At 38.1% G+C, this 13386-nt stretch overlaps 1 protein-coding gene across 3 annotated transcripts in view; it reads left to right on the forward strand.

Annotated features, from left to right (window-relative positions):
- Positions 1–785: 785 nt before the first annotated feature.
- Positions 786–13386, forward strand: part of LOC108678029 (optomotor-blind protein) — a 72428-nt gene continuing 59827 nt past the window's right edge. For all 3 annotated transcript variants that reach the window (XM_018166361.2, XM_018166362.2, XM_018166363.2), the window contains exon 1: positions 786–1704. In XM_018166361.2, coding sequence (XP_018021850.1) covers positions 1259–1704 — 446 coding nt within the window. In that variant the 5' untranslated portion in view covers positions 786–1258. The remainder of the gene's footprint in view (positions 1705–13386) is intronic.

Here is a 13386-nt window from a genome sequence, read left to right on the forward strand (position 1 = left end):
ATTTACCGTTTCCTCCGACTATTTACGGACTCAATATGATTACTTAAATAGTTCAAATTAGTTTATCAATCGTATATGGAACTCAGTTTTGAAATCTCGCTGTCGTATTTTTGTTTCGATTGTATAATTGCTTCGATTAAATTTTCCGTCATCTGAGCTGCTCAGGAACACGAGATTTCCCGGACAAAGTTTGGCCAACTGTCACTGGCGTGTAGCCGAGCTTGGGAGTGTTGGAGAGTGTATGTGTGTGTGAGAAGAGATGAGGGAGGTTGTGTAGGCAGTGGGGTGGGTGAGGAACGTGTGTGGTGGAGAACTAAGGTGGAGAAGGTGGTGGTGTTGAATAGCTATAGGGTGGAGGAGAAGTCTGCCCTCTCTCGCACTCCTAGGCGGGACTTCTAGCGCCGGCAGATTAATTCACCTCACTGCCTCCTCCCACTCATTGTGACTCATTTCCCAGACTTGAGGCCGATATTCATCCTGATAAACACTCATTTATGTCTACGGGTCTTGCCTCATGTCTTTTCAAACCTGAATCACTCCGCTGTATCCCGTAAATCTCGATTTCACACCTCGAACTTACAGAGGATCGCAATTTTTGCGCGGTATTTGCGTGTGAAGTTGGATGCGTGACCGGCCGTTCAGAAGGTGGCAGTGGTTCTTGCCGAGCTCCTCCCTTGGACCGCAGCCTGGCTGCTTCCATTGGCCGAGGTCGTGGCGAGCGCAATACGAAGCGGCGGCGGCGGCTTGGTGCTACGGAACACACTGAGCTGTCAGTGTGGGTGCGCTAGCCCGCTGAGAAGGTTTGCTAGGAGTGAATAAACTGTCTTTCCCGTGGACGACGCGATCGTTCCTCCAGTGATCTGATAACATTGGCCAAAGACCAACCGCTTCTATATGAAACTGTCGTCGCTAGCGGGTCGCATTTTATTTCTAATAATCACATCTGACAATATGCAGTGGGTGTGAAACTTGAAGCGCAGTTAACGGTTGCGTTATCGCTTTATGATTATCTAAGTTTTTTTTCCTGAGCAAGTGGTGGATTCTGGAGTGTGAATTTTTGCGGATGTTTGACACGGCGGCATTGAAGTGTTGGTTTCGTTGGTCGAGGGAACTAGTGTTGAATTTGTGATACAGTGTGATCCAATCGGAGGTGTTGGCTTCAAGAAATATATTGCGTTCGGAACAGTGATTCAAAATTGTTTTTGTTTTTCAAAAATTATTATTTTTTTGTGAAAAACTGCAAATTACGAGCTCCTCCATGAGATTCGACAACCTGCTTGAGGCTGGACAACTGTTAACTTCCCCTTTGACTTCCCCTCCACCTCCACATTTTCCACCACCGCATCCTCCTCATCCGTCGTCATCCAGCATGGCCTATCATCCTCTATTCCTGCAAAGACCCACAGACTTTAGCGTTAATTCCCTCCTCACGCAATCTCCATCCTATTTGCCAGGTCTCGGATTCCCCAATTCGGGATCTCATTCCCCATATAGCCTTTTCCCAAAATTCCCCGGCACTTTGGGGCCTTTCACGTCATCTGAGGATCTTTTGGCGCAATCAGCACATCTAAGAAACCCTCTTCGGTCCATGGTCCCCGAAGAGGACGGGATCGTCGACGATCCCAAAGTTACGCTCGAAACCAAGGAATTATGGGAAAAATTTCACAAATTTGGCACTGAAATGGTCATCACCAAGTGTGGCAGGTTAGTGGAATATCATCCAGCATAAAATCAAGTTAATGGATCGCTTTGGAATCTATGGAACTCATACAGTCCCTTATATATATCAAGTTTAATGCACGAAAACGGTAGCATGTCGAATTTTTTTATTTTATTGATCATTTATATCATTATTTGATTCTTTTAAATTATCCCTTTTATGATAGTATGTCAATTGAACTTTTCACTGAATGATTTTAATTAGCTGTTCGTTCACTGCTCATAGCATTGTTCTCACGTCTGTATTGATGATCAGGAGAATTGAAAATTTTATTGGTTGGCTTATTATAGATGCAATATGTGAGTGAGTTAATGAAAAATATGCCTATTGGACTAAATTAACATTAGCAATTAAAATATTATTCTAAGATAGATTAGTTTCTCAAATACCTCATGCGTTTGCACACAACAGATATAGTCATAGATGGGAATAATCTGCACGTAATTTTTGAAGTTGTTTTACTATTCAAATTGAACCTGACCAATATAGTTAAAGCAATCCAATCTCTTTCCTTAGAATAACTTTCACAATAAATTTTCTTTCATGATATAATTATAGCGAGAATTACATGAACTTTCAATACTCAGTTTTTTTGCACTATACTGCGCTCTCAATTAGTGAAAAAATACCTAGAATCCGATATCAAAATAAATTTGTGTTTCCCTTAATGAAATTATGTTAAGATTCACAACATAATTTTAAGAAATTGTTGAAAAATCTCAAACGTTGAGAATTTTCCTATCTTCCCATGATTTGTAATGAACATCATGTGATTGACAGCCATATAAATTTTCAAACTAATCTATTAACAACCGAAACGCTTTCAAAACTGCCACGGAAAGATATTTATAGTTAATTCATTTATTAAAGTTTATCAAGTTAATTGAGTTAAGTATCATCAAGCTAATTTATGATACTTAATTACGATGAATGTTGTTGGCTGGAAAAATTAACATGAAATTTATCAGTAAACTGCTTCATTTAAATTACTAATGCATGTGGACTCAAAGTCAATATACATTTTTATTAAAACTATATTTAAGCAAAAGTTCAGATACCGACTTATATTATGAAATAATTTAGAATATATTAGGGAATTTATGAAATGAATGGAGCACTTATCAATTACATTCCAAACTAAATGGTTTAATCATATTGTATAATTATGCAATAATTAAATAATGAGTATTTCTTAGAAAAACTTCGATTTACTTTAAATTTTGGGAGCCAAAATTTTTATTGTCTGTCGATGACTTGTAAAAATTAGTAATTTTAATAAAATATCATCCCGGTAAATTTCTCCAGCGTGCAATAGTGAATACAATTCTTTTTGACAACCAAATATGCTATTGACTTGTCTGCGTCATTATTGATGTAACTAAAATTATATATCAGGACAATATCGGGCACAAAATAGATTCTCAAATTGAATATTGATGTTTGAACATTAATTCTAAATATTTTATTCTTTATAGCTGACGAAATTTTAATTTCTAAATCCGTTTCAATGTGAACAGATAACTAAGAATTTTGCTTTAAAAATTTCTCAATTGGAAGATCAATTTTGTAATGAGTTTATATGCTCAAAAATCAGAGTAAACTTGAAATATATTCTGATCAAGATCCAGCAAAACTTGAAGCTGGATCACGTTGAAATTTATATTGATAACTTGAGTTTTTTACTCAAACTCTTTCGTANTAGACTGACTTGAGACATGTGTGCATATCAAGCTATTTTCAAGAATTTTTGTTTCCAATTCAAAATGCATTTTTTTATAAAACAAGTGTCGTTCACTAGGAATAACTTGTCGATTTTTTCAAGATTTATGATACTGCGAAAATGTTGCGCGTTAAAAACCCTATTTAAAGTAGAAATTTCTAAGTCCGATACTTGGATCTTATCGTAAAAAATGAATATTCTTCCCGACAACGCGTGTGTATACGAGACGCTTGTATGCAATTATACGCAAGATATATGTTGTTTTAATACACACATCGGTGCCGCAGCACAGCTGTGACGGTGTCAATGTGTACTGGACAATCGACTGATGTTCCAGTTAACAACTGTTGATTTTTGGTTCAACGTCGTACTACTGTTTTAAGTTTTATTTTTCAAGCCAGCTGGTGTTCTTCAATATTGTCAGTTGTGTAAAATTTTCACGAATTTACTTATATTGTTGGTATAGGAATTATTATTTCAATGCTGATTTACAGCGAAGTTTTAAATAGAAATATTTTCCTATGATTTATTATTTGTTTTAAATAGGCTTGCAGGTTTATAACGTTAAATATTGTTCATATTATTTTTTACTGCCGTATTAATAGGGTAATTATTTCTTTATATAATAATTAAAAGAAAAATTCAACTCCTGTGCATTCCTACGTTTTTAGTATGCATGTAAATAGCATAAATAATCACGATACGTACGTGTCTTTATTTAGGTGAGAAAAAATTCAATTATCCCAGAAATTGTTGTTCATAAATGATAATCGGATCTCTCTGATTGGCTTAATTTACTCTATCTTAAATTCTAACATTTATTCCCATCGTAAATATATTTCTGAACAAATGCATGCATGCATGCATAAAATATTGCAGATACGACGTCTCAAGTTTCAATTGCCTTACTCATTTTCTTAAGCTATTTTATTTGCCATGACAATTCCAGTTCAATTCCAACAACTGGTCTTTCATTTTTATTCCTTAGCTCGGGCCCAGCAATCATTTCGTTACATCGCTTTTATTTTCTTATTTAATTAATTGTCCTAGTTCAACATCTCAATGTTTGCCTACTAACTTATCAGTAATTTTAATTCACTTCGTTTCCTATCATCTTCATGTTGATTGCATTCTCCCTATTTAATTGGGATTTTATGCCGGCATAATATTGTAATTGTATGTCTCTTATTTGTCCTCGGCCTTTTAGATCACCTTAATTTAGTTTTAATAGTTTTGAATTAATATCTATATATCACTTGCATTATTGTGTTGTTTTCATACAATTTGCCGTGAATATATATGTTGAATTTTGTTCATGTTTAATAGTTGTTCATATCATTGTGTTGCCGCTCGGTCCCCGATTACTGCTCACTCTCGTCCCATCTCGCAAGACGGTTTTGCTCTCGGTCCCCGATTACTGCTCACTCTCGTCCCATCTCGCAAGACGGTTTTGCTCTCGGTCCCCGATTACTGCTCACTCTCGCCCCATCTCGCAAGACGGTCTTGCTCTCGCTCCCTGATTGCTGCTCACTCTCGCCCCATCTCGCAAGAAATTTTTGCTCTCGGTCCGCGATTACTGCTCACTCTCGCCCCATCTCGCAAGACGGTCTTGCATGTTCCAGATGCTCGCTCTCTTCTTGTCAATGACACAAAAGAAGCTCTGCTGTTGAGGTGAGAAGCGCCCTGTTCATTGCGCTTCAATGGCGATGCGTCGTCCGTTTATTCTCTATCTCTTCTCATCGTATTCGTTTCGCTTCTCCGCCTTCATCTTGAAAACTTCTACCGATCTTCCCTGCATATGAAGGCTTGATCAGTATTACAGGGTTATTTCGTATGCCGCTGAGCCTTTAAATTCGAAAAGAGTCGGGGTAATTTTAATATCGTTATGTGGAAACTTTTAAAGTAAATATTAGAAATAATGGTAAGCAACAATCAAGCGTTACTCGATCGGACGTCCCTGTCCAAATCTCAGTTCTCGGAGCAAATTAACATTGCCAAGTTCATAAGTTGAGGTTTCAGTATTCAATAATAAATAATAGCACAGGTGGCATAAAATGAATCATGGTGAAATACCGAGCTATGACTATTTTAATGTAGTGGACACTTAATATCAAATAAATTACTGCCTTAAAACGATTTTATTACTATACTGTACACCTGGGCCGCACTTAAAATCAGCTGTGAGTACTAGTATTAATTCCAACACACAATCCTGAGTTTCTACATCGTAATTATTAAAGCCAATTTTCTTTCAATTTAAAATTCATTTATTTCAGATTGGTATTATAGAAACACTGACACGGATTATTCTAAATAAATTAAGATTTCAGTTGAGTCTGGGTTCGCCATAAGAGGTTCATTCCTTGCATATTATTAATGCAGCGTTCTTCAAAAGCGACCTCTTGGAGCGCAAGCAAGGTTTCGGGTCGATATGTGCGCCACGCTCCCAACTTTATATTGCATTGCTGAAAAGGTCTTCATGTATTTATAAGCAGAGCCTCCTTAAACTATGCTGCTCAATTTTGTCGCTGTCGCCGCAACTTTGCTGAGCCTATAGTATAAGGGGCGCTTTTATCCCTAGGCCGGGCGAGAGAGATTCCCCGTCGTCATCTTAAATCCGGGAAATTTTCTTACTCTAAGCCGTACAGCTGCGTGATTTATGTATTTGATTCTGATCCTTATTTCTTGTCCAGTTAAACGATAAAAATTCCTGGATCAGTTTAAAAATTTCGTCATTTAACGTGGCATACCAAAAATTGGACTAAGTAGTGTTTAAAATTTGAAATTCTCAGTTCCAAATCAAAGAAAACTCTACTGTATTTTATTAGTATAAATTATTAATTTCGCTAAAATCAAATTCCACCAAAATTTCTGGCGTTCTATGATCACGAGGGTATATTGAGGGTATATAGGCTGTACTAAGGGTTATATAGTATATACTGAGAATTTAAATGATAATCTAAGGGTATAGAAGGTGTAATGAGGACCATTTAACTGCCCATATGTGTAAGTAGCTATAGGTGACACCGGTACCTACAGCTGAAGCGTAGTCTAGGACGGGAATTGTTGTTGAAAATATTTGAAATAAAAAATAAAATCGTGTAAATTGAAGTGGGATATTGTAAAAATATTCGAAATTGATTCTTCATATCGCCACCGTTCTACATGATGCACGGCAAGCCTCTCACCGACTCTTCCCTCTCTCTTGTGCGGCACTCCCAGAAAAACCTGAGTATAGCAAGGCTCTCCTGTGGATGCATTTCTTTTGAGTCTCCAATGAAGCGATTACGAGAAGCGAGTATTTTTTAGGTGTATTCACAGAGAGAATATTCAGTTGGTTACAAATAGGGGCTCGCAGTGGCATTTTTAGGACTCTCCCTCGGCTCACTTTCGCGGAAGCGGATTTACTAGCACGTCCCTCGCCGTATCCGCGTCCCGTAGGAGCGGATCGTGTATGCGCAAGACGCTTACGAGAATCACGGAGCATCAGGAGCGTGAGTGTGCAGAGCAACATTTTTATTTTGCAGATGTGTGCGGCTGATGTCCAATATATAGTGCAGAAGATTGAGCGTGAGTGTGCAGAGCAACATTTTTATTCTGCAGACGTGTGCGTCTGATGTCTAATAGTTAGTGCAGAAGATCGACCATGCATAAGCAAAGTTGAATATCGATCATAACGCAAGAAATTCTTTCTAAACTTCCTTGACTTCATTAATTAAAAAAAATATAAATTAATGATGTATTTTTTTCCGCACTGAAATCCTCAAATTTTATAACTGAGTTAGATTAAATTAAATTTATTATTTTGCTTATTGTTTCGTGTTATTTATTAACATATAATTTAATAATAGTCCTTGTGATTAACTCTTTATGTATGCATACAATTTGTGACTCTGTTTCCATGTTTAAACGGTGCCAGCTTTTCCGGAACATGAACTTATTTGCGATGGCTGTTATAGCGTTGAAACTGCCCGTTTTCGGCAAAATGAACGGGTCGCCGTACAGTTTTTTTGAGTTGTGTGGAAAGGAAGGAAAGATGGCGAGGTACGCGCGAGGGTGAGATAAGGACGAGGGGATCAAAGATAAGAGATGATGATGAGTGAGAGAGCGAGAAGAGTGGCTGGCTCGAGTGTATCGAGCGAGGGGCAGCGGGTTAGAGCGAACTGCACGCGATGTTTAAGAAAGGATCGAAGACAGAGTGATGTATGTGAAAGAGAGACTGTAGAGAATGAGGTATCAAAGAAAAGCATTAGAGAGAGTGAGGTATTTGAAAGAGAGTCACTTGAGAGAGTGATGTATGAAAGAGAGAGGTATGGAGAAAATTTTGCGTTGTCTGAGAAGAAAATCTTGAGCTTATGCGAAGTGAAGCATATCGAAGAAATGTATGATAAGAAACTCGGCATATAGAATTGATGCAACAGAAACGCAAAGCGGATGTCTGAAACTATTATTCGATGGCAAGTGATTGAAAGCTGGAAACACTCATTATCAAGGAGAAACGCGAGCAACCAAAAACAAAAATTTTAAGTTGCTAAATATTCCTGTTGTTCACTGACACAGTTCAAAATTCAAACGCCATTTATTGTTCCTGAGGGATTTAACTAAGGGAATAATGTAAATTAAGCTAGCATATTCTTAATAAATGTCCCTGAATTTCTTTCAGAACTGGAAGTATAGCAAGACAAAGCCATCATTTATGTTGCGTGGGACTGGCCAGTCATGCATGCGGCCACATGGGGACGCTTATCAGCGATGGTGTTTTTATTGACTATGATCATCACCATAATTCACACTGTATCTCTTAATGATATGCATCTTGTAAATTACAACAGCGCGTTTCCTCCTCCTGCCGCTAGCTGCTCTGCGTGGTGCTGTAAAAGAGACGATCTGTTGTTGCCTGACGCTAACTATTCCTATATTCCAGAGACGCTGTAATAATTATTTCATGTTTGAATTCTACGCTTCCGGCTCTTAAGTCATCTAGCCGGCGGTTTAGCGCCGCTGCTTTATCATTAAATTGCTCGATTTTTCCTACATTATGATGAATATCAGATGTATATTTCCTGACTAAAAATAAAATAGTTTTTCCATCGAGCGTGAACTTATAAATTGCAAAGATTTGTGTGATTTATAAATTGAAGAATTCTCGCAAAAAAAGTTTTTACATTTACAAGTTGAATAAAGATGCTGATGTTGGAGCCGTGCCATTAAAAATGATTACTGACTACAAGAAAATATCATGTACTCCTGAAACACGTGTCATACAAAAATATCAGTAATAAAGCCTGTTCATGTGTGTGGCCATTTTATCATGATTTCAGTGCCATGATAAAGGTGAAATTTGAGCCAGTGTGAGGCGAAACTATAATTTCCTCTAGATTTTCTATTGAAATTAGTGGCGCTCTACAAATCTCGCAAATCTCACTTTACAATTACAATGAAAACTATATAGCCTCTAAAGTTTAAACTTTATTTTTCTAAAGCTGCTTTTACATGATAAGCTCGAAAAATACGCATTATGAATGCAGGTATGTGATGAAATAGTGAACACCTTGGCATCATTAACATAAAGGTTTCGATCGTCGCGTGATGCGATCAGGATAACATGCGAGTATAGCACAACAATCGATGGACCAGCAGCGTGTTGGCGTGACGAACGACCAGCCTGGCAGTTGAACCGTTGGCTTGTTATCATTTTTATGAGCTTCTTTTATGAACAATTAGAGAGAACGAGGTGTGCGGAAGTGCTTGTTCTGTAACACCAATGTTCGCTCGAGGTGTTAGCTTCATATGAGTTTCCTGATACCAGGTAAATGCGAGAAACTTCATGGCGTGGCTATTTATGTAAAATATATCGCGTGTTTCCGTGAAATTAAAGACGTTGAAGATGCAATAGAATATTTGGTTTAGGTTGAATTTGAAGAATGCTCGAGAATCTATGAAAACTAAAATTTGAAGTGATTCGTCATATCTAAACTCACGGTTTGGCTTAATTGATACATATCAGAAATGGCCAATTTGCTTCAAAGCTAAACAAAATTCGAAGCTGATTCATTCAGAATATAATAAGTCAAAAATAAATTTAAATTCTCATTTCCCCTTTCTCCAGTTAATTTTAGGGATTATGTACCTACACATTTTCTTTTTCATTCAAGATTCATTCAGCCACTGCTAATTCGACTGCTCTGCATATGAACAACGTTCAACAAGAGACCAAACTCTGTTATATGTTCCAGTATAGCATTCACGTGTCACTGTACTCTCACTATCATGCAGACAGTATTTTGAACCATTAGCAGAAAAGAATGACAGTTTTGGTCCTGCAATTAAGGACCATTGAGACTCCATTCAAGAATGTAACTGTGGATTCTTAGTATTGGCATACCATGCAGCGAATTTCAATGCTGATATATATTAAGTATAACCCGTAGTATCTGGGCACCATTTTCTCTAATCTATTGACGAAGACTGTATAATTTGAAGAGCATATTCAGCACTGGTATACCGTTTACACAGATCAAAATTCTGTGTAGATGAACGTGGAATGAAGTTTGGCCGACGATGGACCGACGATAAAGCCCAAATCTAGTTTTAAAAGAGAACTTGAGTTTCTGGGTACCTAACAAATTTTTACATTGATCAATTTGATCACAGGTGAAAACTGCAGCTTTAAAAAATTCAGGTACATTTCAGCATCTTTACTTTAGATCAGCATTTCTATGTGATACAGCAGTCAGAATGCACATAAAATAATTATCTAATTAACTAAATATAATCTGGTATCAGTACCGACGGCCCTTTTAAAGCTCCATAACCGGCCCAAGATTGTCAACAGTGAAGCAAAGTCCACGGTTTACAGGAAAGTGCTATCACGCAAGCGTGGGATTGCCAGAGAGGCAATCTTAGAGAGCAGACCGAGTAGCCATGAGTTCTCGTTCACTCAATTTGACAATCAGGCAATTCAGCGCCAAGCAATCAATACAGGACAAACAATGGAGGCGACAATCCTTCCAGCAGTCCTACATCCGATCCTTCCTGTCATTACCCACCAGGCAATATCCTTGCCTCTGCCAAACTCATGGGTTGAATTAACTATAACCTTGAGACTCCATTCAAGAATGTAACTGTGGATTCTTAGTATCGGCATACCATGCAGCGAATTTCAGTGCTGATATATATTAAGTGTAACCCGTAGTATCTGGGCACCATTTCCTCGAATCTATTGAGGAAGACTGTATAATTTGAAGAGCATATTCAGCACTGGTATACCGTTTACACAGATCAAAATTCTGTGTAGATGAACGTGGAATGAAGTTTGGCCGACGATGGACCGACGATAAAGCCCAAATCTAGTTTTAAAAGAGAACTTGAGTTTCTGGGTACCTAACAAATTTTTACATTGATCAATTTGATCACAGGTGAAAACTGCAGCTTTAAAAAATTCAGGGACATTTCAGTATCTTTACTTAAGATAAGCATTTCTATGTGATAGAGCAGTCAGAATGCACATAAAATAATTTTCTAATTAACTAAAATTAATCTGGTATCAGTACCGACGGCCCTTTTAAAGCTCCATAACCGGCCCAAGATTGTCAACAGTGAAGCAAAGTCCACGGTTTACAGGAAAGTGCTATCACGCAAGCGTGGGATTGCCAGAGAGGCAATCTTAGAGAGCAGACCGAGTAGCCATGAGTTCTCGTTCACTCAATTTGACAATCAGGCAATTCAGCGCCAAGCAATCAATACAGGACAAACAATGGAGGCGACAATCCTTCCAGCAGTCCTACATCCGATCCTTCCTGTCATTACCCACCAGGCAATATCCTTGCCTCTGCCAAACTCATGGGTTGAATTAACTATAACCTTGTACCCAGTCTAAAGTTTTTACCTTTACGCGTTTTCTAAGGCCTTGAACTCGCGTCCTAACAGTTCACATAAAAATAATTTCCTAAAGATGAAGAGCAGACGATTGATTCGAAAAGTTTTCTATCAATTTTCAATCCTCAAAATATGAATCCAAAATAGAACTGCACTTGTGTCCATCTACAAGAGCCTCATTGATGAAAATCAAACCACGTATCGGAGCGCATCATTACCAGTGAGGCGGTATCTAATCAATTGGCCAACACTCACTCGCTGATTGGCTCGATTGCCAACTGGAAACATTGTCCAAGCGAGCGCGAAATTGGGTTCGTTTAGAGCGAACATTCGTTACGGGTATTGTCACTTGTGCGTTTTTGTGGCCGGCTGTCGTTGCACGCGACGTTGATTTACAAAGTGACGTGTTAATCGGACCTAATGACCTGTTTGCTGCTCGATAATTGATAATATGGAGAATAATGCCGATGATATATTATTTTTAAAAGAGATCATGAATTATTTTTTTAGAAATTAAATAGGTTTCTTACTATATAATTTTTCTAGGCATTTCATACTCTTGTTCGATCGTGATATTTGTCCGTTTTTATTATTCTTCATGCTGAAACAGTATGTAAGTTTGCGGCATTTAATTATAAAAGTCCTGGGTAAGATCTACACATTTAAATCTATAAATAAACATACTAATAAATTTCGTTCAACAATTTCTTTGGGTGATAGAGATCATCATCCAACGAACAAACTAATTGTAAATGCTAGCGTTCATATGAGATACATCAACTGCTTTCTTTTCCGGCATAACAAAATTTTTTATTTTTTTACAGTCGTCGTACGGTAAAGAGCTGAATTTCATCTCCTTTTTGTTCCAGCCAAAACAAACTCCTGCCGATATCGCAGCATATCATTTCAATCCATCGATGGTAGTCGAGAGTTCGTAGCGGGAAAAAATAGATGAAAAATTACGGGCGAGATATCCCCTGCAATTTAGTGAGTAGGTGTCATCACCTGGTGTTCCGGGGGTATCAACTAGCCAATTACCACCTCGTGACTGTAGCATTACCACCCATTTACGTGGTGTTACCACCCCACTACTACAGCATTACCATGCTATTACCTTAGCATTACATCCTCCATCACTGCACTGCATATCCTTCATTATATATCGCTCTCCTAGTACGGCAAGTGATCGTGACGTCACGGTCATCAAAACTTGTAATAAAATGCAAACTTCACGACCGTTAACGCGGGTGTCTGACTAAAATTAAATTAAATTAATTTTTATTCCAATTTTTTTATCTTTCTAATTGTAAATTCAAAGTTCATGAAGGAAATTTTTGTTTTCCGTCCGCTTACTTGCTACAAAACCCGACCCCTCATTCAAAGTTTACTCATTCGAAAGAATTGAATAAATTCAATTATTTTACTGCGCAGGTTTTGCTAAGAAACTCAATTTTGTTAAATATTAATCGAAGTACATTTACTAATTCATTAGGAATATTAAATCAGAAGGCACGGCTCATAAACAGAGCTCGTTGTGCATTATCGAATGCGTTCAGTCAGTCTTCACCAACTAAAATAAATTCTCCCCACCACCTACGCCATGAGAAGTGGAATATATCGTCATAAAAACTGCTCTTTATTGCCTCGACGAATCATAATGTTCGTGTTTGGGTCTCAATACGTCACTACCGGTAGCCGCATCGACAATACTAACACTTTTTGCCCGTATTGATCAGACTTGAAGTCGTTAATTCGAAGCCCATTTATTGGCTAACAAGTCACCTTGATCGCATTCTAGAGGCTCAGGGGTTCGCTAAAGCCCGGATAAGTACTCGTCATGTCTCTAACAAGGTGGTAACGGCTTCAGCACACCGTAATGCGCGGCCAGACATGCTTAATGAGAGCCTTGGTTACTGGTAATCGCTTGCGATACCAGGTAATGAAGGGGGATAGGTAAGTAATGGAGGCGAGGGCAGGTAATGGTGCTGTAGCCGTGCTCTGTCCTGTGTATATAGATGCCTCTGCCTGGGTCCAAACGAGACGCTTCCGGTGATCTGAAGCTCGGGAC

Source organism: Hyalella azteca, unplaced genomic scaffold (assembly GCF_000764305.2).
Source record: "Hyalella azteca isolate HAZT.00-mixed unplaced genomic scaffold, Hazt_2.0.2 contig5888, whole genome shotgun sequence".
NCBI lineage: Eukaryota > Metazoa > Arthropoda > Malacostraca > Amphipoda > Hyalellidae > Hyalella > Hyalella azteca.